The sequence below is a fragment of the Lonchura striata genome, chromosome 9 (genome assembly GCF_046129695.1).
Source record: "Lonchura striata isolate bLonStr1 chromosome 9, bLonStr1.mat, whole genome shotgun sequence".
Classification (NCBI taxonomy): domain Eukaryota; kingdom Metazoa; phylum Chordata; class Aves; order Passeriformes; family Estrildidae; genus Lonchura; species Lonchura striata.
Window position 1 is genome coordinate 13294083 of NC_134611.1, and position 19208 is coordinate 13313290.

Sequence of the window (19208 nt, forward strand, 5' to 3'; positions counted from 1 at the left end):
CAGAGTTTATTCTGTCTCCAGTCTGTTCAGTTTTTTCTTTTGTTGTTGATACTTCATGCACAAGGGAAATAATTGTATCCCAAAGAAGAGAGAAATTGGCTTCTTTAGCTTTTTCTTTTGGTTTTGCCCTAATGCTTACTAGAAGTTTGTGCAGCTAGCAAATTTTGACAAAAATCCCTTGTGGGGCAGTGCACAAGTTCAGTCGTGTGAGCAGGACACAAGTGGCTGACTGATCTCTGCAACAACAAGCTTCTAACAGTGCCGCCGCATTGCCCAGCGCGCGGTAACGGTGTGCTAAAACAATCAATGTCGATGACAAAATGGCTTTTGAAGTTCTAATTATGTTAAATTAATGCTAATAACATGAATATTTTATTTTATTTTATTTTTTTTGGCGGCTCGGGGAGCTTCATCACTTAACCAGGCGTTTGTGGTTTTCTTTTTTTTTTTTGGGTACAGCTGTAAAATATTTGGATATAGGAATTGTTTGTGTTCTTCTTCTTGCAGCCTTGATATTCAGGGTGGATTGTAAAATATAAATTTTTTGTGAGATTTCAAAGATTAAGATTATTTTGATAACATTATTTACAGATTTTAAAAAGTGACTATCACATTGAGTCTGTATGAGGGGGAAAAACTACTGCATCAAAAATAACTAACTTGGAATAAATATTTTGCATCAGTTTGCCAATTCTAATTGTCTTTCTTATGTAAGAGGAGCTTTCCTCTAAGGGACCTGCAACTCTGGGGGTTCAGTAGCACTGGGGATAAACAGTTTCTTCTCCCGTTCTATTTTTCCACTTGGCAAACATTGCTGTAGTGCTCAGACTGCAGGAGCTGAACTCTTCCTTTAAGAAGGGAGAGGGAGAGCAATGCTGAGGTGACAGTCCATGTTTGGGGATTTTTTTAAAAGAAAATAATTCAAAATTATCTCCTACTAAAGCAGTTTGCTTTTTTTTCCGCTTCATACAAAATGGTGAAGCTCGGCCGGTCGGTGTCACTTGTTCCTGGTGCAATGCTGCTGTTTATGTTCACAACGTGGCAAGGGAATGTCTGAATCCAAAGCTGTTTTCATTGAAATCTTTTTTAAAAATTCATGAAAACATTTCTATTAGATTAAAAAGAATTTTACAAACAACTCAGTTGTGGCCTAAGCTATTTTAGTGTCTGGTGTAAGTTCAGCTTGTGCACAAAGGTTGTGGATTGGAAGGTGCTCTGGGGTTGTGCAGTGTTTGCAGTGGGGTTGGACGGAGTCTCACAAAACCTGGTCTTGCTGACCTGAGGGGGTTTGTCCCAAGGTTGTGCCTGTGTGTTCTTAATCCACTCCTGGCCAGGCAGAGAGGACAGAGGTGTAAGAAAATGGTAACATTTAGTCCTGAATCTTTGCATCTGGATTCAAGTGTGCATGCTCAGCACTGTCAGGTGTAGCTCTGCCACCTGTGCCTCCAGCTCGGGCTGGCTCTGCGATGAACCCCAGAGCAGAGGGGCAGTGGGGCATTTCTTCATCCCTGTGCTCTGGAAACCAGGGTCAAGGGGTTGAGGCTGCCTGGGAGTGCTTGGGGAAGTGCTGGGGCTTCTGTATGACTTTGCAGAAACCATCTTGTTCCTTCTCAATATTCAAACAATGCTTTTGTGTGGAAGAGCCTATCTTTTTTTTTTTTTTTTCATATATCCATTTCAACCAAGATATGGAGCTCTGTGTGCACTGATCTCAAGAAATGGGGTAAATTTAAAAACGCCTCCACCTCAGATCCATGCTGACAGCCATTTGGAATGGGGGATTTGGATTGCTGATCACTCTGGAATGGGACCGGACTGCCCTGGGACAGCATGGCCTGGCCTGTGTGTGCCAGGAGCTCCTTTGTGTTTCATGCTAGATGTTGTGCCCCACCCTTCTGTGGGCTGTGAAGGGTTTAAACATCAATAAAACCTTAGAAGTGGCAGTGGCAGCCCCTGGGTGAGCCTGGCAGGGCAACTCCCCATCCATCAAATGGTAGCTTTTTTCCTGAGCAAATAATGAGTCCATGGCAGGTACCACTGGCAATGAGGTGAGGGGAAAAGCTTGTAGGGACTTGCCAAGCAGAGCTGAGGTGGGTGCAAGGACGGAATGCAGGGAGCTTTTTTGGGAAGAAGGGCAGAGCCTGGACACCTGTGGCAAGAAAGGGCAGAAGGAGCTATTTCACCTCTGTGTGGAGGTTCCCCTTAGCTTAAAGTCCGCTAAGGAGCAGCTAAGTGGCAGCTGCTGCAAGGTGGGCAAGGAGCGCTCCTGGACAACCCCAGGGCAAGCAAGTCTGTCATCGAGCACTTTGCAACCACGGAGGGACACAGGGCAGCCGGGCCTGCCTCCCTCATCTTGTTTTCTGTGGATTGCTCTGGTGGCTCAGCGACATTTTTTCCCTATTCCGGGCCCGTGGTAAACAGTGGGAATGTCCAAGGGTGGGGGTGTGGCCCTCCCTGCCCAGCCCAGCATCCAGCATAGCAACAGTGGCTTCAAACACTGCAGCCACCGCCACCAGCAGTTCTGTACAAACTTCCAGCCTGTCCCGGGGTGCCAGCCCCGCGGGGGGACCCCTTCTGCCTGTCAGGGCGGCCCCCCCGAGTGATTCTGCCTGCTCTGCTTTCCAGGGTGTTGGACATGGGAACCTTCCTCTGCCCCCGCTGCCGCTTGTCGTTCAGATCCCGACCACTGCTGCAGGTGCACCTGGAGAAGCTGTGCCTCGGGCCCACGGCCCCCAGCAGCTCCTGCCTCCATGGGGGGAACCCTCTGCCTGTGGAGGGAGGACAGGGCACGGCAAGGAAACCGCAGGACATCTCGGTAGTGTGGCGCTGGGTCTGGCACAGAATGGGGACAGGGACAGGTGCTGGGCTGGGAAACTGGGTATCACATCCTGGATCCCGCTTGGTCTGAGCTGCTTCTGCCAAAACCAGAAAAGTGTATTATTGGGTGAGGGGGGCGGGATTGGGGGAGGGTGGGAGTGTCACCCTTTTCTTCCCTTTGTGTCTGTGAGGTCGGGGTGTCCCAAACTACGAATGACGCTGAGCACTGTGTGCCTCGTGGGGTCGCAGCAGCCGTGCGGGGACAGCGAGGAGCAGGGCGGGTGCGGGGAGCCCCCCTGGGGGACGTGCTGACCCCCCGCGAGAGGACCCTGCTCCGCACGGCCGGCCCCGCTGCCGGCAGGCTGCCGGTGGAGGTACGGCGAGTCCCGAACGCCGGGGTGGCGGCAGCAGCCCTACGGCTCCCCAGGACCGGGGCCGCCCCTGCTCCCCGTGACCCCGTGTGCAGCAGGGAGAGCCCCCCCGGCAGCCGCTCCCTCGGCAGGGGCTCTGGGAGCCGCCGCGGGAGCTGCGGGAAGCCCACCAACGCCAGGTGGCCGAGATCCGGGCCAGGACCCGGCAGCTGGAGCGGCAGAGAGAGGGTAGGCACTGGCAGTGGTTTTGGGGCGGTGGGAAGGCGCGTGTGGGATGCAGTAACCCCCCGAGGGGGGCTGTGCTGAGCCCCAGCCCCTCACGGCCCCTCAGGGCTGTGCCAGCGGCTGGCAGCGCTGCAGACCGGGGCACCTGCGGGACCCCAGCCCGAGCAGGGGGACCCCGAGCCGAGCCAAGGCCCGCGGGACCAGCCCGGACAGGTCCCAGCAGCACAGCACAGGTGAGCCCCGGCCCTGTGAGGCGCTCTCCATCAAGGCTCCCTCATCCCCCATTTGCCATCTCCTCCCCAGGGCCACCCTCCAGCTGGACAGCCTCCTGCCGCCCGCAGGGCCGCTCGCGGCCGAGGCCAGGTGAGGGTCTGTGGCCACGGCCCCCGAGCGAGTGCCCGGCCGAGCTCCGGCAATGGCTGAGCCGGGGCTCCGGCAGGGCGCTGCGACTGTCCTACCTGTGCTGCGGGGGACACGACCCGGCCATCCTGGAGCAGCTTCTCCACCTCCAGCTGGAGGCCACGGTGCTGGAGGAACGAACTGCGGGGCTGCGCAGGGCCAGGCAGATGGGTAAGCGCCAACACCGGGCACAGACCTGTCCCCCTGAGGGACCGTGGCCCCCGGGCAGCACCTGAGGCACCCCCAGCTCTGCCAGCAGAGCCCCCCGGCACGGGCACACACGGTCTGGATGCGGCGCTGCTGGCCGTGGAGATGGAGAACCGGCGTCTGGAAGATGAACTGTTGGCACTGAAGGTCAGAAGGGAGAGGAGAGCAGATGCTGGTAGGTGATGGTCCTCCATCTGCACCCCACAGCCCCTGGCTGCCTCTGTGGTTGCAGCATCAGAGCTCTGGGCTGGAGCTGGCTCCTGGAAATACCGGCAGGTGGAGGGGGGCTGCAGCTCGGGGTTTGACTCTGCAGTGAGCAGGGAGAGTCCCAGTCCCCTCAACACAGGCCAGGTGAGGTGCCAGGAAGATGGTTGCTGTAAATCCCAGGGTGACCAAATCCTGTTGCCCAGGTTCACGGGCAGCCCAGCGGCACACGGAGGAACTGGCCCGGCTCCAGGCAGAGGTGGGAATGCTGCGATGCCACGCAGAGCAGACAAGGCCATGGCTGCACCCTCCTGTCTTGCCCCACCTTGTAACACCACCACTGCCACCAGCCCTTGCTGTGCCAGAACTTTTCATGGTAAGAGCCTCAGTCCAGGGCAATTTCCAGCTCTCCAAGGTGGGGAGAGGGGAGTTGGGATTGGGCTGCCAGCTGGGACAAGATGATGGGTGTGAAGGTACAAGCTTGGGAACATTTGGGAACAGCTCACTTTGCTGCACCTGGGGATAGAGCCACTGGGACAGGAGAGTCCCCACCAGTGCTGGACCAGGGATGTCATTTGCTCTGCACACCCAGTGCCAGACGTGAGGGGATGGCCAGGCCCCTCCTCCCCCTGACATGACTCTTTTCCTTTCCCAGGAGCCCCTTGGGGCAGCACTGGGGCCTGGCAGACCCACAGCCCATGTGCCCTCTGGACTCCCCTTCACCCCCTTTGTGGCCCTGGAGGACCCTCCTCCTGCTCAGGAGCCTCCAGCTCAAGACAGGGCTCCCCAAAGGTGAGGCAGGAATAGGCCATGGCCCCACTGGACTGCCCTGCCACCCCCTCCATGGCAAATATGGGTTTCAGGAACTGTTGGGGTGATGAAGGCAAAACCTGTGTTCAAGCTGCAAAGATGGGTTTAGGGACCAGTTGTGCAGCTGATACCAGGATCCCACAGTGCTGGGGTGGGTAGAAGTGTATGGGATCACTGCTGGGACCAAGAGACTCTGGGCATTTCATCAGGAAAAGGACAGGCAAACCCCCAAGCCAGCAGCAAACTGAGTGACACAGCTCAGGCTCCACCTCAGGACAGAGCCCACAGCCAGAAGAGGTTCAACCACTCCTACTCATCACAATGGTGGTTTGGGGACAGGCAGAGGGCACAGAGGGGCACAATAAATTCCCTGCCCTCAGGCTCATGCCCACATCCCACTGTAGGGACAGCCTAAACCAGGGCATGCACAGCTCAACCCTGGGAACTAGCAAAAATCACAGCCAGCTTTCCAAAGTGTCAGAGGCCCTGTGCTACATGTTTAATAAAAGCCTTCAGCTCATGCCTCTTCACTTGGCTTTTTTTAATACACACACAACCCAGGGCAGGGTCCCAGCCCCACCTGGGCACTCAAGCTGGCCCAGAGAGTAGCCCTGCCCCTGCTTCTAACCATCAGCACCTGCTCCTGCAACCCCTTCTGGGTGCAAAGTAGAGGTTGAGCTGAGATAAAAATACACAGCAACAAAGCCCAGGATGTTACAAAGCTCCTCCTTTATCAGCATTCCTCACCATCTTTAGGCTGCTCAAAGCTGAGGGAGGCACTATCAGAACCCACTTCAGGCTCAGCCTTGAATGAACAAAACACAGCCCCAGCTGTGACAAGGCCCCAGCAGAAGAAAAAAATGGTCAGGTCCCTGGACAAGTGACATTCAGGCAATGCTCTCCTTCCCTGCAGCAACCAGCCCTGCCTGGCCCATCCAACCCTCTGCTCCTAAGGAGGCAGATGTGGGTGGAAATGCTGAAGTTAAAGGGAGCACGAGCCCAGTGGTGGGCAAGGGCTGAGACCTGCAGCCCAGGGGGACAGCCAGGAGCAGAGGCTGGAACCTGTCACAGGAGGGAGGTCAAAATAGGGACTATTTGCTTACAGTCTTTATTGAAGTCGTACAAAAGTTGCCAAAAAGTGAAAAAATACACTATATACAAAACCATTTTCCTTGTAAGGAGAGGAGTGTCCAAGGTTAAAGAATCATTATCATACTGTGCTTTCAACTGCAGCCCCTGATTCTGCTTGTGGCCTTTTCTCTATCTAAAAGAGAAGATAAGGGTTTGTTTTTAAAAGGCAAGACATGGTCTTACAGCACCAACTCATGCAGCAGCCCAAGGGTTCTGTAATTTGAAGACTGAACTATGTGAACTTTGCCAGTCTCCAGAGCCCAACACTACCATAAAGCATTGATAGTAACAAGTGCAGCCCAGGGGTAAGTAATAAAACCCAGGAACATTAAAAATTGGGGGAAGACCCTGTGCTGGAGTTGAGCCCAGCAAAAAAGCACCCAGAACCTGTCTCTGTCCCACCCCACAGGTGACAAGGCTCCACAGCTGGGTCTGTCCAGCCCACACAGGGTCAGCACCACAGCACAACATGCATCCTGCCCACTAGAAATAGTCTTCATCTCATGTGGGAAACCTTGTGAAGGACAGCAGGCAATAAAACCAGGACATCTACCAGGCACAGAACCATCCCTGAACAGAGAGGGGGGAAGTAAAATAAAAAGCACAGCCCAGACTCCTGGCTCAGCTGCCCACCTCCTCTTCCATTTTTTCTGCAACCTCATTTCCACGGGAGACAGGGTCCCCACCACCACCATTGACAGCTGGTTCTGGTTTAGATTTCTTGGCTTCATTGTCTCCCTGATGAGTCTCCTCCTCTGGTTTCCTCTGAAGACAAAATTGTTTATAAACTCCACTAAGTACAAACCAAAGTTTAAATCTTTTTGAGAAATTTAGCATTAGATGTCACTGCACATCATCTACCCAACTTCTGTTTGCCAGGCTCAGGACAGACTCCTCAGTGTTGGGATTTAAACCAGAGTTTTGAGGCTCTGACACCAAGGTCTTGACCACAGTGACACTTTAGGTGCCAGGATCTCCAGAGATGAGTTATCTGTAGTTACAGTCTGGTAAAAAAAGGGTGCAACCACTGAGCCTCTAACAGTTCTAGGGTAGACTCAGGGCATCCACAACATTTGAAATCACCTACAGAAGCTCCAAATCACTCCAGGCATATCTGAACTGGTAAGACCAATGGAATAGAAGCAACATAAAACTGAGAGCATCTCCTACAAGATCTTAGTTTTTAGCAGCAAACACTTTCAGAGAACACACAATGCTTAAAGGAACCAAGTTCTCAATATGTGATCTCTTGAAGAAGCAGTTTATAATTATCACCAGTGTGGCTTTACTATTTATTAGAAGTCCAAGTCCCAGTTTCCTCTTGGAAACAAGGGAACCCAGCCCAGCCTGGTTGCCTGCCTTTTCCTTGGGATCTGCAGGTGACCCTGCTCCTCCTTGGGGGTCCTCAGCAGAGGAAACTGTTGTTCAGGGAACAACTGCAGAAGCCACACAGCTGGGTCAGATTTACATCAGTGTGGGTCAGGCAGGGTGCTGAACCACCAAGAACGGTCTTCTGGAGGCCAGATGCTCCCCAGACTGATTGGTTCCCAGTGGAAGAGAGTTTCATACACTGTTGGTTTTACTTTTGGAGTGTTTTCCCAATATACAACTAAGTTAAGAAAAAATACTTTTAAGACAAATCCTATTATTACACAGAGCAAGCCAGTGATACTTCAAAAAACTGCTTGTTTGACAAGTAATTTCTGGACTCACCTTTTTCCTGACTAGATGAGAGATGTCTGTTACACACTGAGATGTACCATCAGCTCCTTTCCTTACTGGAATCTGTTACAAGACAGACACTGACACATGAGCAAACACAACCAGTAATCCTTAGAGCAGAAAGGAATTAACAACATTCATTTTAGATTAACTTACTGTGGACACAGAACCACTGTCTTCACTTTGTGCAAAGCCGGATGTAGTTCCAACCTTAGCAAAAGCAGAAAAAACGGATTATGGCAGATAATACACGTGAACTTAGTGAGATACAGAAAGCCCAAGTCCTTCACATCCCAACACTGGATTCTGCACTTCAGTACAGGACAGATGTGTACACCACATTTGCCTGACCCATCATTTCCAGTCCTGATACATTAAATGCCACAGAAGCCTATCAAATTCCTATTTAGTTTGGAACAATCAGTATCAGGGCTCTTAGTAAATATCCTCTTTAAATGTCACCTGCCTCCGTTTCCTTCTCACAACCACAGCCTGGTAATACCTGTGAGCAACCACCAGTCCCCGATTAAGTCTGAGCTCCTCCCATTACTGATTTATTCTAAGTTCCAATGGAAGAAGGGTTGGATCAAAAGGAAACCACAGGACACACTCACCAGAGTTGCTTTCAGTCCTAGCTCAGCTACTTTTGCACTCTTCTGTGACTCCTTTGAATCTTCTATCTTCTCTTTAATTTCAGGAAGCAATCCCTTAAGTTCTTCTATCTCCTTCTCATCCTCAGGGGACCCAGTGTCTGTCTTCTTTATTCGCTCAGTCAGTATTGCTGGAATGAAACAGTTATCAGGGCAAAACACCTCGAGACAAAGTAACTGTCCAGTCACCAACATCCAAAGGCAACTATCTGCTAACAAACCAACTCTGCCTCGGTGTAATCTCACCATTTTCAGATAAAACAGGACACAGCAGAAAATGAGCATACCTCACTACTTTGCCTTGTGAAAACTCACTAGGCAGCTTAAGAATTCCACGTACCCAGTCTCTTGTCTATGACTTCCATGGACTTCCCAAACTGCAGCACAGCCTCGTCAAAGTCGCTGTTGTAGTGGTAGGCCAGGGCGAGCTGGTAGTGGCTCTCAGCCAGCAGCCGGTCGTGAGCCTCCAGGTACTTCTGCTGCAGCGCCAGGCAGGCCTGGAACTCCTCTATTGCCTGCGTGTAGTTTTCTACAGGAGAAAGCCCCAAGGTCTTTACAAACCTCAGTAATTTCACAGCAGAACCATCTAAACCCTGGTTTGGTTACTCTGTGTTTTGTTCCACATCATACAGTCTGCAAACAGAACCACCACTCAACACAGCAGTGCTGGGCTGCTTTCAGACCATCAGGGGACAACTCTGCCTCCCCTGAGAGACTGACTAGGCCTCTGGAGGACCAGCTCTTCTGGTTCCCTCACAAGTGCTTTGTCTAATTTCAGCACAGAAAACTGAGCAGCCAAGTCAAAGCAGGCACCAAATCCTCCTGCTTTACAGTCTAGTAAGAACTGAACAATTGTACTTGGTCCCAACTGCAGCACAGATCTGGAGCTAAGGACCGTGCCGCCTTCCTGCCAAGCCCTCCCCAAACGTGCTCTAGTGACAAAAGACACAACCCTTGTTCTGCAGCCCTGGCCCAGAAACCTGTTGGGTTATTTCCAATGTCTGCCCCAGAGAAAGTGTACATTTGGATTAAACAAGATTAGAATACATTTTTAAACGAAAGACAAGTGAGTCATTACAAAGCATAAACCTGAGGTTTGCCTCCCACTCCCTTTTTTCTGCTGTGTAACACAAGAACCTTTCCTGACTATAGCCTAGGATTTGGGAAGGTCTTAAGGGAGTCAACTATTTTTCATGACAATTTCAGCAAGTCTCTCAAGTTCATAAGCAAGGTTTGGTCACTTCAGAAAGCAGAAGATGAGGCTGGCAACACATTGCTTCGTATTAACTTTTTTTTTTTCCCACTGCTCTGCAAAAGCACAGACTATCCTATTTTTGAGACAGCAGCCATTGCTTCTGAAGCTTCTCACATAGCTGCAACTATCATGATCTAATTTGTTCTTATCCTAACAGCTTTAACTCACATCTGCTCATTTTAAAGTACAAAACCCAGTGACAGAAAGTAGAACCAAACATTTTGCACATAAAAATTAACATTACTTACCAGATTCAATGCTAACTTCTCCTAACTTCAGATGAGCTTGAGCTGCATGGAGCTGAGCTTCTTTTGTTTCTTGTCTACAACAAGACAAAAATAGTTTTCAAATCCTGATCAGAGCATGCCACGTTCTCCAATTGGCTATAACCAACTAATTTACAGTGAGTTTCTGTGGCATATACCCAAATTAGAACTTTAGCCTTTACCTCTTGTAAATGACTTTTGCTAACTCCAGCATGTCCCAGGCTAGCTCAAGATTGCCAATTTCATCCTCCTCACTTTCCTGTGAAGACCAGAAGTGCATGACAGATTAAGTGACTTGGTCATAGACCACATCAAACACCACCACTAAATTCCCAAACAGTGTAATCAAGGAATCCATTTCTGCAAGAGGTAAACATTCCACCACTAGAAGAAATAAAATAAAGAAAAAATATGCAGAAGAGGTTATTGCATCAACCAAGACTTTGCCTGGAGTAAAGATTGTTAAATGGAACATGAACTCGCATTGTTTTGTGACATACTTTTATTTTTTTTTCAGAAATAACAGGGCACCAAGCACCACTATTATCCCAAGAGCAAGATGCTGTTTAAGGTTCTCTTTAGATTAACTAAATAAAGTTGATGGTCCAGCTTTTTTTAATGAGCCTTTGAGCTCTGTTAGCATAATCTGAAAAAGGGATAGACAGTTACCTTGAATGTTTAGTGCCACTCTACGAGGCTGCAGATTTTTCCAGGTGTTTTGACTACTACATCAATGAACATCTCAGGTTTGAGGAGCACTACACTTCTCAAACAATTCCCATCCTAATCACAGATTACTGAACAACCAGACAAGCAATTAACTGTTCCAAGTAACTACAGTGACAGGCTGGAACAGCACTCCCTGCCTGTCCCACCAGGCCACATTAGCTCAGCACACCAAAAGCATTTCTGTCAGAGCAGCTGAACAAGCCCAAGTCTACAGACACCGCTGAGCAAGATGCTACAATGCAGACAAGGCCTAACACTGGCCAATACTGGCTTTCAGAAGTATTTTCCTACACAGAACTAAACAAAACACAAGTGAGCTTTTAGAAGGACATCAACATCATATTTTAGGTCCAATACTGCATCCTTCCATGAGCACTGGTGTCAGACCTCAGCAACCTCACCTTGTCTTCCACTGTCAATTCATTTTCCTTATCATCGTCGGCTTTATCATTTTCTTTATCTTCGTCTTCAGATTCTTCTGTTTCTAGAAGACAAGTAGATGCATGAGGACACTTCTGGTTACTGTGCTTGCTCGACATGGAGCCAGGCAGAGTATGTTATATCCAACCCTTATCCTCTCAGTGACAGGTTAGAGGTGTGATATAAGACGAGCAGATAAATTAAAGTCTCAGCATGAGCAGCCATCTTGCTGAAACTGTTCAGACTGTAGACTAAAGCAGTCCTTAAGTTCAACTTCTTACTATCTACAACAGAAACTTACACAGAATTCAGGTCTCACAAATCTGTTGTCACCCCCCACTGAAGCCACAGGATCCTGAGCTGCCCTAGAGGCACTGGCCAGCTGCTAAACTTCATGCTACAGAAAGTGTTTTCAGCAAGATAGCTGCCAAACTGCACACAAATTAGTCTGTTTCTCAGTTCATGATCCTCATGTCAGGCATTTAGTGCCAATGTTAATGAACCTCCTCTTGTGTAATACTAATTTGACTTTTGCCACTGTGCAGAAGCATCACGTCATCTGCTCTACCAGCAAAAGATATTTTGGGGAAACGTGCAGTAAAGGAGTATGGCTAATAGCTTCAGAGCACTGCCTGGTCTGCAGGCTGCAGTCACGTAATTCCTGTATCACAATCTCTGGCTATTCCAGCAGAGAATCTTGATTGGCAGGGACTAGAGAGCCTATGAACTCGCTAGTCTAACTCCCAGCACACACCCACCACTGAGAGGGCCAAACCTGTGAACATGAAGACACTTGTATAAAGGTAAACAGAAGAGATGTCAGGACTCTAAGATTTAAGTAATGGGAGGAGCTTGGAATGACACAACACCAGGCCAGAATGTTCCAGAGGGTCCTCACACCCCCAGACTTGGGGCAAAAAGCTGCAGTATGTGTGCATCAGCAGCCCTTCAGCACCGAGGGTGAGGAGCAGGTAACTACTCTCAGTTTATTTTCAGTCATCCTCTCTCCACAGACACCTTGTTAGGCCACTGCTCCACCACTGAGTGTTCACTATGCTTAGCAGAACAAATCCTTCCATGGTCCAGAACTGTTCAGTCTGAACATTTTCCACTCCTGAAGTAAGGCACTGTCTGTGAAGATGAGTTACTGACAAGCAAAGCTGCAATTACTGTTCATCAATTAATTTGTGCAATAGAAGGCACAGGCCCACTAAGGCCACAAAGTACTGCTGCAGCAAAGGGTGCAAGTCTTACTTCAACAGAGCCCTGGAAACAGCTATAATAAAGCAGGGAAGCAGAAGGGCAGAAGCTGGACAGCCAGAAAAGACTGTACTAGAGCAGCAATAAGCCTTCAGCAAATCAAGTTTAGATTTTCCAACTAAATTTTTGCTAGCAATGACCATCAGAAAGACTCAACTGAAGAGTTCCTTTCCTCTACCAGAAGTAAATTTACTACTTTGTGTTCAGCTGTTCTTGTTTTTTTCACCACCATTTTAAAATAAAACACAGCTATTACCAGAGGCAATTTGTGTTTCAAGGTATGTGAAGGTTAGTGCAATACACCCAGACGCATGCAAGTGAACATCCATTCAGTATTCTCCACCAGCCTAGCCATTACTTACACATTTCACAGGGCTGTCAGTTTGCTTTCAAGTAAGACTTGCTTTGCAGTTAGTTAAGCGTTAGTCTAGAGAAACTGAGACTATTCACTATTCCTTGAAACTTTACTTGTATGTAAAGTCCTTCAAGAGCCCCTTTACTGTGCCTTTTCCTTATTCTAAGGCAAACAGAAAATTCTGAATGGAACACTTTTTACCCATTGTTAGCCAAATTCAAGTCATCCACCCACAAGTACTTTTCTCCTCTCAGTGTTACCTTCTCCCTCTTCCATCACGTCATCTTTCTCTTCTTTTTCTACCTTAGCACCTTCACCCTCTTCCATCAGGTCTTCCTTCTTTTCCTCTTTCTCTACCTTAGCAGCAACTTCAGCATTTTCTTTCATGTCATTAGGTGGCTCTTTGCCCTCTGTGGGCAGAGGTTCCTTTGAGGACTCTGTCTCTTTAGATTCACCTGGTTTCTCTTCTGTAACTGTCTCTACTGGCTCTTGTTTCTCTTCTGCCTTCTGTTCAGCCACCTCTGCATCCCCTTCTGCCGCTTCTTTCTGTTCCGCAGCAGCTGCTGTCTGTGCTTCTGCCTCCTCTTCCACAGCTGTCTCTGCTTGCCCTTCTACAGCCTCTCCCTTCTCCACAGCTGGTTCTTTTTCTGTTGCTTCTGCTGCTTGTTCTCCCATCTCTCCCTTCTCTTCCACAACCCCTTCTCCTGCTTCAGCCTCTTCTCCAGCTGCCTTTCCCTCCTTGACTGACACTTCTGCTGATCTCTCCTTCTCCTCAGTTGCCTTCTCTACCTTGTCCTCAGGCACCATCTTCTGCTCTTTTTCTACCTCCTTCTCTTCCACAGCTGACTCCTCTTTTACAGGCACCTGCTTCTTCTCTTCTGAAGTTTCTTCTTTTCCCACAGAAATCTCAGTCTTCTCTTCAGCCTCTTTGGGCTTCACATCCTTGTCAGCAGCTGCTTCTTTGGGTTCTTTTTCTCTAATCTCTTTAATTTCGACATCCTCTTCTTTGATTTCCTTCTCAGAGAGTACTGTAGACTCTTCCGTGGACTTTTTGGCCTCTTCCTTTTCCCCCATGGCGTTATAAACCTGTTCTCTCAACTCCTCCCTTGCTTCTTCTACATGATTGAGGAAGCATAAACATTTCTTCGAGTTTAGTGATAAAGACATTAACGGGCACTGACAACACCACCCTCAAGACCCTCCAGTGTGTTGGTTTGTTACCAAGTTGGATGACACTCCTAAAAGCTTCATTTTCCAAGTACAAGGAATTAGGAGACAACCAACATACCTGCTTGATCTAAGCAAGTCCCTTCCCCTTCCCCAGACTGCAGCATTGCAAGCGGCCGCTCAAGCAGTGTGCGGTTGTGCAGCGATTTTAGTCACAGCTAAGCAAGAGGTGACAGTGCTTTAACAGTCTGGATGGACAGGAATTCCTGTATCCCCTCCAGCTGCAGGCAGCATAAAATAGCCACTGTTCTTGGGACTTTGTACAGAGACTCTGACCTCTGGAACTACACACACTGTACTGCTACAAGGTTACAAAGCAGTTGGAGTCAGTGGTGAAGCCTAAGAAAGCGAGTTTGAATGCAGTGTTCAGGACACAGACACCTGGTGACCCTTTACACATGCTTTCAGTGACCAGCTCCTTGCAGATGTTTTACAGATTTTGTTCATCTTTAAGCAAGACTAAAAAAAACCTAACAGAAACAGAGTCCATTCAGACTGCCAAGAGTTTCAATAGTATGATTCAGCCTACCCAAGATACCAATGGACTAAATTTGGATCATTCCAAGAAAACAAAGCCTGGAGCCTCCATGGCAGGGCAGGCAGCTTTACATACCATCAGCAGCTGGCAACGCAGAGTCATCTTCTGCTTTTTCTCCTTCCTCTTCCACCTGCACCCCTTCTAAGGCATTTCCCAGCACACCATTTTCCATTCTAAAGGGAATAGGAGTTTGTTATCCCTTGGATTTTTTAATATCATACTTTGAACTGCACAAGCTGCAATGCCACAGCCCATCCCACCCAGGGCAATCCTGTCCATAAAGGAGTGAAATCCTGTTACACCAGAGACACTCTTCACCAAATGACAAACTGTCACCGTACCTTGCCAACTCCAGGAGAGATTTTCCATAATAAAAAAAAGCTTCTGCACACTCATCCGCTGTCTCACCATACTTTTTACCCCTACAAAAACAATAAGGAATTATTTGCCTGTGCCTACTTTAGATTTGGATATACAAACTTTAATGTTAAATACTCTTTGACAAAAGGATCCCTTTCTTGGCTCATTTCCAATTGCTTTAAGCAAATATTGAATACTTCTCGCAGATATGGCTCTCAAACACCCAACTGAGGAAATTAATCTGTAACCCAAAAAGTACCATTCACAGAGACTGATCAAGACTAGTGAACAAATTACTAGAGAAAACACCTGCATAATAAACTATCAAATCCCTTTCCCTCCTTAGGGAACTCTGCTGGCAATGCCTATCACAAAATCCACCTAAACTGCACACCAACTATAGCACTGTCCAACTCTTCGGTGACTTTAAATACTTTGCCCCCTCCACAGCTTCATTATAAATTATAAACATGTTAGGTAAAAATCCCAATCTTTCTTGCATAATCCAAATCAGAACAGCCAAGCTGAAGCCCAAGCCCAGCAAAAACACACAGAACATTCTACTACTCACAGTAAGCTCGCAGCTTCCTGGAATGCATTCACAGCAGCTGGAATATTTCCCATTACCAAGTGCTTCTGTCCCAAACCTAATAGTTTCTTTGATTCTCCATCCACATCCATACTGGAGGAAGGGGAAATAAATTAAATAAAGGATTCTGTTAGTTTTCACAATCATTTTAGCTTTCAAAGCCTAGTCTGCTTTATGGAATAGTGAGTTGCATACATTACAGTGGTTGGAACTACCAGAGCAGGTGGGATTTGTTTGGTTTTGTTTGTGTAAATCTGAAATAACTGATAGTTTCAATAACCAAGGGAAGCCAGGTAAATGTATCCAATCACTGCAACAAGTATCAGAAGCTGCTGTGACAAAGACTGCTAAAAAATATACTTTAGGAGTTGCACACCAACACACCACAGAGCACCAGTGCTCCAGACCCCAATGCTAAATCAAGAAGAATAAAGTCAAGTTAAAATTTTCATAGCACAGCACGATGCATCTGAGAAGAATGACAGATACCAGTGTCAGTTTAACTCAGTGCCTCTTGTAGAGCTTCATTTCCAGAACGTCCAGCCCAGCATCTCAGACTGGGACAAGAGGAGCTGCCCACAAAGGAATACCATCTATCACATGCCAGCTGCATATTTGTGCCTCTCCAGCACTAATTAAAAACCCAAAAACTTCAATAACAGGTGATATGTTTATATGTATCAGTCCCTGAAAAGGCCTTGATGCACTAGTTTTGTGCAAACCACTGGTGAGCACAGGTTTTCAGCACCTGCATCACACTTGGGAGTTAAACTCCAAGTCTTGGAAGCTATTTGAAGGGTGACCTTTGCGTTTCACACAGTAACTCCGGGTTTTTGTGTGATTTGATACTGACAATCCCACCTCCCATCTCACCTGTCTGTCTTGTCTGTGGATGTGGAAGGAGCTGCCAGTTCCTCTTCCATCCTGCAAACAGAAAACCGAACGTTCTTTTTATTCACGTTTAGAACCGCCCACCCATTTCAGGGCACCGAGAGAGCTCCCGGGGGGGCAGAACCGGCGCCAGGAGCGTGGAACAGCGGTGGCCATGCACCCCGAGCGGGCTGGGGCCCCGCAGCGCGGTGTTGGTGGCCGCGGGGGCCGCGCCGGCCGTGCCCGCCGGTCCCGCGCAGACAATGGGGCCTTTCCCGCCTTCCGCCGGCCCCGCCCCCCGCCCTTGGCGCCAAACCCCGGCGGCGGCTCCTCACGGGCCGCCGGTCACGTGACACCGCCCCCCCCACCCCCAGCCCGCCCCGCGGCGTCGCCTGCCCCCAACAAAGATGGCGGCGGCCGCGCAGCGGTCACGTGGCGGCTCCGCGCGAGCCGCGCGGGCCCAGCTGGCGCCGGAGGAGCGGGGCGGCGGCACGTACCACCGCCGGCGGGGGGGACGGCGGAGGCAGGTACCACAAGCGGCGAGGGGGGGACGGGGGACGCAGGTACCACCGCCGGCGAGGAGGAAAGGGGGGGAGGAGGGGGTGAAGCTTCGCCAGCCCGACCAGCACCCCCAGCCCTCCCCCTAAGGAAATCCGGCCCAGCGGCCCCCTGCCCCCCATCCCCTCCGGTACCCTGCGGCCCGAAGGCGCCCCCCCTCTCCCCTGATGCCCCCCGTCTCCTACACGCACACACCGCAACCGGGGCCAGCCCACGCGGCCCTACCTAGTCTGAGAGGCCGGCGCGGGCTCGACGCAGGGGGGAGCGGCGATGGCTGAGGATTGCATAGAAGCTGCCGGAGAGAGGGGCGGCGGCGGCGGAGTGCAGCCCCCTGCCCCTCCGGCTGCCTATATACCCCCGAGGACACGCCCCGGCCCGCCTGGCGGCGCGCGCGCGCCGCAGGGGGACTACCGCTCCCGGCACGCCGCGCGCCGGCCCCGCCGCGGGACGCCGGGGGCGCCGCCGCGCGGGGCGCGCTGGGAAGTGTAGTGCCGGATAGGGAGGCGGGGTCCCGCGGGGCATGTCGGGAGGTGCAGTCCCACTCCCTCAGGGCGGCTGTGGGAGCCCCTCAGCCCCAGCTGGGAGCCCGGGGGGCTCCGGCAGCCCGGCCCCGGCTCTACACCCGCCCGCGGCCCCTTCAGGCGAACAGGCCCCGGGTTTCTGCCCAGCTAACGCAGATGCTCGGCTCTCCCGTGGCACATGAACACAAGAGCAGGCAGGGCTGACAGGGCCGCTGCTCTGTCACAGCACAGCCCAGCACCGAGACCTTCAGGCTCTGCTATTTCAAGGTAAAAGTTTTCTAGCTTCAACCCCGCCCTGTCTCTCCCTGCAGGAACAGAGCTGGGAAGTGTGGGGCTCACAAGGCTACAGCTTTAATGTGCTTTTCTTGGGAATTCTCCCAGCCCACTTAGGCACTCATACTCTGAGAAATAACTAAAGTTAATCGGGGCCTTGAGATAAGAGGCAGGGGAAAAAAGTCTCAAAGTCATACAGTGCGTACAGAATTTATTTAAACAAGCAAAAATGCGAGTGAAACAAGCAAGAAAAGCCACTGTCCTTGGCAGGATGGCTGCAGTCTCCAGAGTGCCTTCAAAGTGCAATTGCTTGCCTAATGACTGCAACAAGAACCGTATTCAAAGGCAACGTGTCTCAGTAGAACAATTAAAGAAACCGACAGGAATTTAATTTTCCTTAGGAGAAAATGTCCAGTCTAGTAAAGAATCCTAAATGAGGTGCAATGGCTTCCACCACTTAGGCAAATTCATCAGGAATTAGGAAACATTTTACAAAGGAAGTTCCTGAAATTTTGCCTGCGGTTTACAAGGAATGATAAATGGGTGTCACTTTTTTTCCCAGTTCAGCTGCACACTGTGAGGCAGGAATTACCTGAGAAGGCTCAAAATGAATACACAAATCTGCTATAGGCCTATGGCAAATGAGGTTATCCAAATTAAAGTGTCTAATTCTTTCACTTTTGAACTATTTGATATACAAGACTATTTTTCTAATTGCTTGCTACTACTATGGGGAAAAAAATAATCCTATTTAACAGGTAGAGAGGACCAAAATAAAGTGTTGATGTTTCTAAGGCCACAGAAAGTGTCACCACCAGAGCACAGGTAGGTACTAACACCTTATGCCCTTTGTGTTCAGATGACCAACCAGTTCATTAGGAGACTGAAACAAAAGAAAACTGTGCTTAGAGGTGGAGTTCCAGTCCGTGGGTGCATCAGCACTCAGCAAATGAGTCCCTGCCAGGGGAACACAGAGACATGGCAAGTAAGAAAACAGGCACAAAAGGCAGGTCAGTGGTACAGCAGGACACAGGAGCAGCTCTAAGTATCAACCAAAGACTTTTTTTGGCAGCAGCCAAAAATGCAACATTAAAACACTGGGAGCTCTGACAAGTCTTTGGTCTTACTGTACAATTAGGAACTAATTTTGTGATCTTCCAGAACTCAAAATGGACATTTTTGGCTAAGAAACACTGGACAGTTTCACAGGAAAAGCAGGATTTTTTTCTGCAAGACTTGCTGAAAATTTCTTGTGCCTTTTGTGATAGGATCAGAGCTGCTTTCAGAGCTGAAATCCAGCACTGTGACAAGCAAGAGAGAGGATTACCCTGAAGGCCTGCTCCAGGGTCTGCTTTTATTCTCCTCAAATCTACAGGCAAATTAAAAGAAAGAGAAAATTGACAAGTCTAGGTCCCAAAAGTACTATGAAGTGGATAAAAGCACTGGGCATG

General features: G+C 49.5%; 1 protein-coding gene across 1 annotated transcript; it reads right to left on the reverse strand.

The window, feature by feature from the left end:
• Window positions 1–6127: 6127 nt before the first annotated feature.
• Window positions 6128–17347, reverse strand: NASP (nuclear autoantigenic sperm protein). The gene is made up of 15 exons (XM_031505554.2): window positions 17189–17347; window positions 16409–16459; window positions 15518–15628; window positions 14928–15008; window positions 14662–14759; window positions 13082–13936; window positions 11188–11270; window positions 10240–10316; window positions 10040–10113; window positions 8877–9065; window positions 8501–8667; window positions 8043–8096; window positions 7878–7949; window positions 6798–6929; window positions 6128–6297 (listed from the first exon to the last, which is right to left on the reverse strand). The coding sequence occupies exons 1-15, from the start codon at window positions 17248–17250 to the stop codon at window positions 6244–6246; spliced, it is 2160 nt and encodes a 719-aa protein (XP_031361414.1). The 5' UTR covers window positions 17251–17347; the 3' UTR covers window positions 6128–6243.
• Window positions 17348–19208: the final 1861 nt, after the last annotated feature.

Excerpts from the sequence above, each read along its gene's own strand:
- NASP (XM_031505554.2), bottom strand. The coding sequence starts at position 17,250 with ATGCAATCCTCAGCCATCGCCGCTCCCCCCTGCGTCGAGCCCGCGCCG. Across the intron at positions 8,668-8,876 it reads AGTCATAGACAAGAGACTGG|CAATACTGACTGAGCGAATA; the intron begins GTACGTGGAATT and ends GTTTCATTCCAG. Across the intron at positions 6,298-6,797 it reads CAGAAAAAATGGAAGAGGAG|ATAGAGAAAAGGCCACAAGC; the intron begins GTGGGCAGCTGA and ends CTTCTCTTTTAG.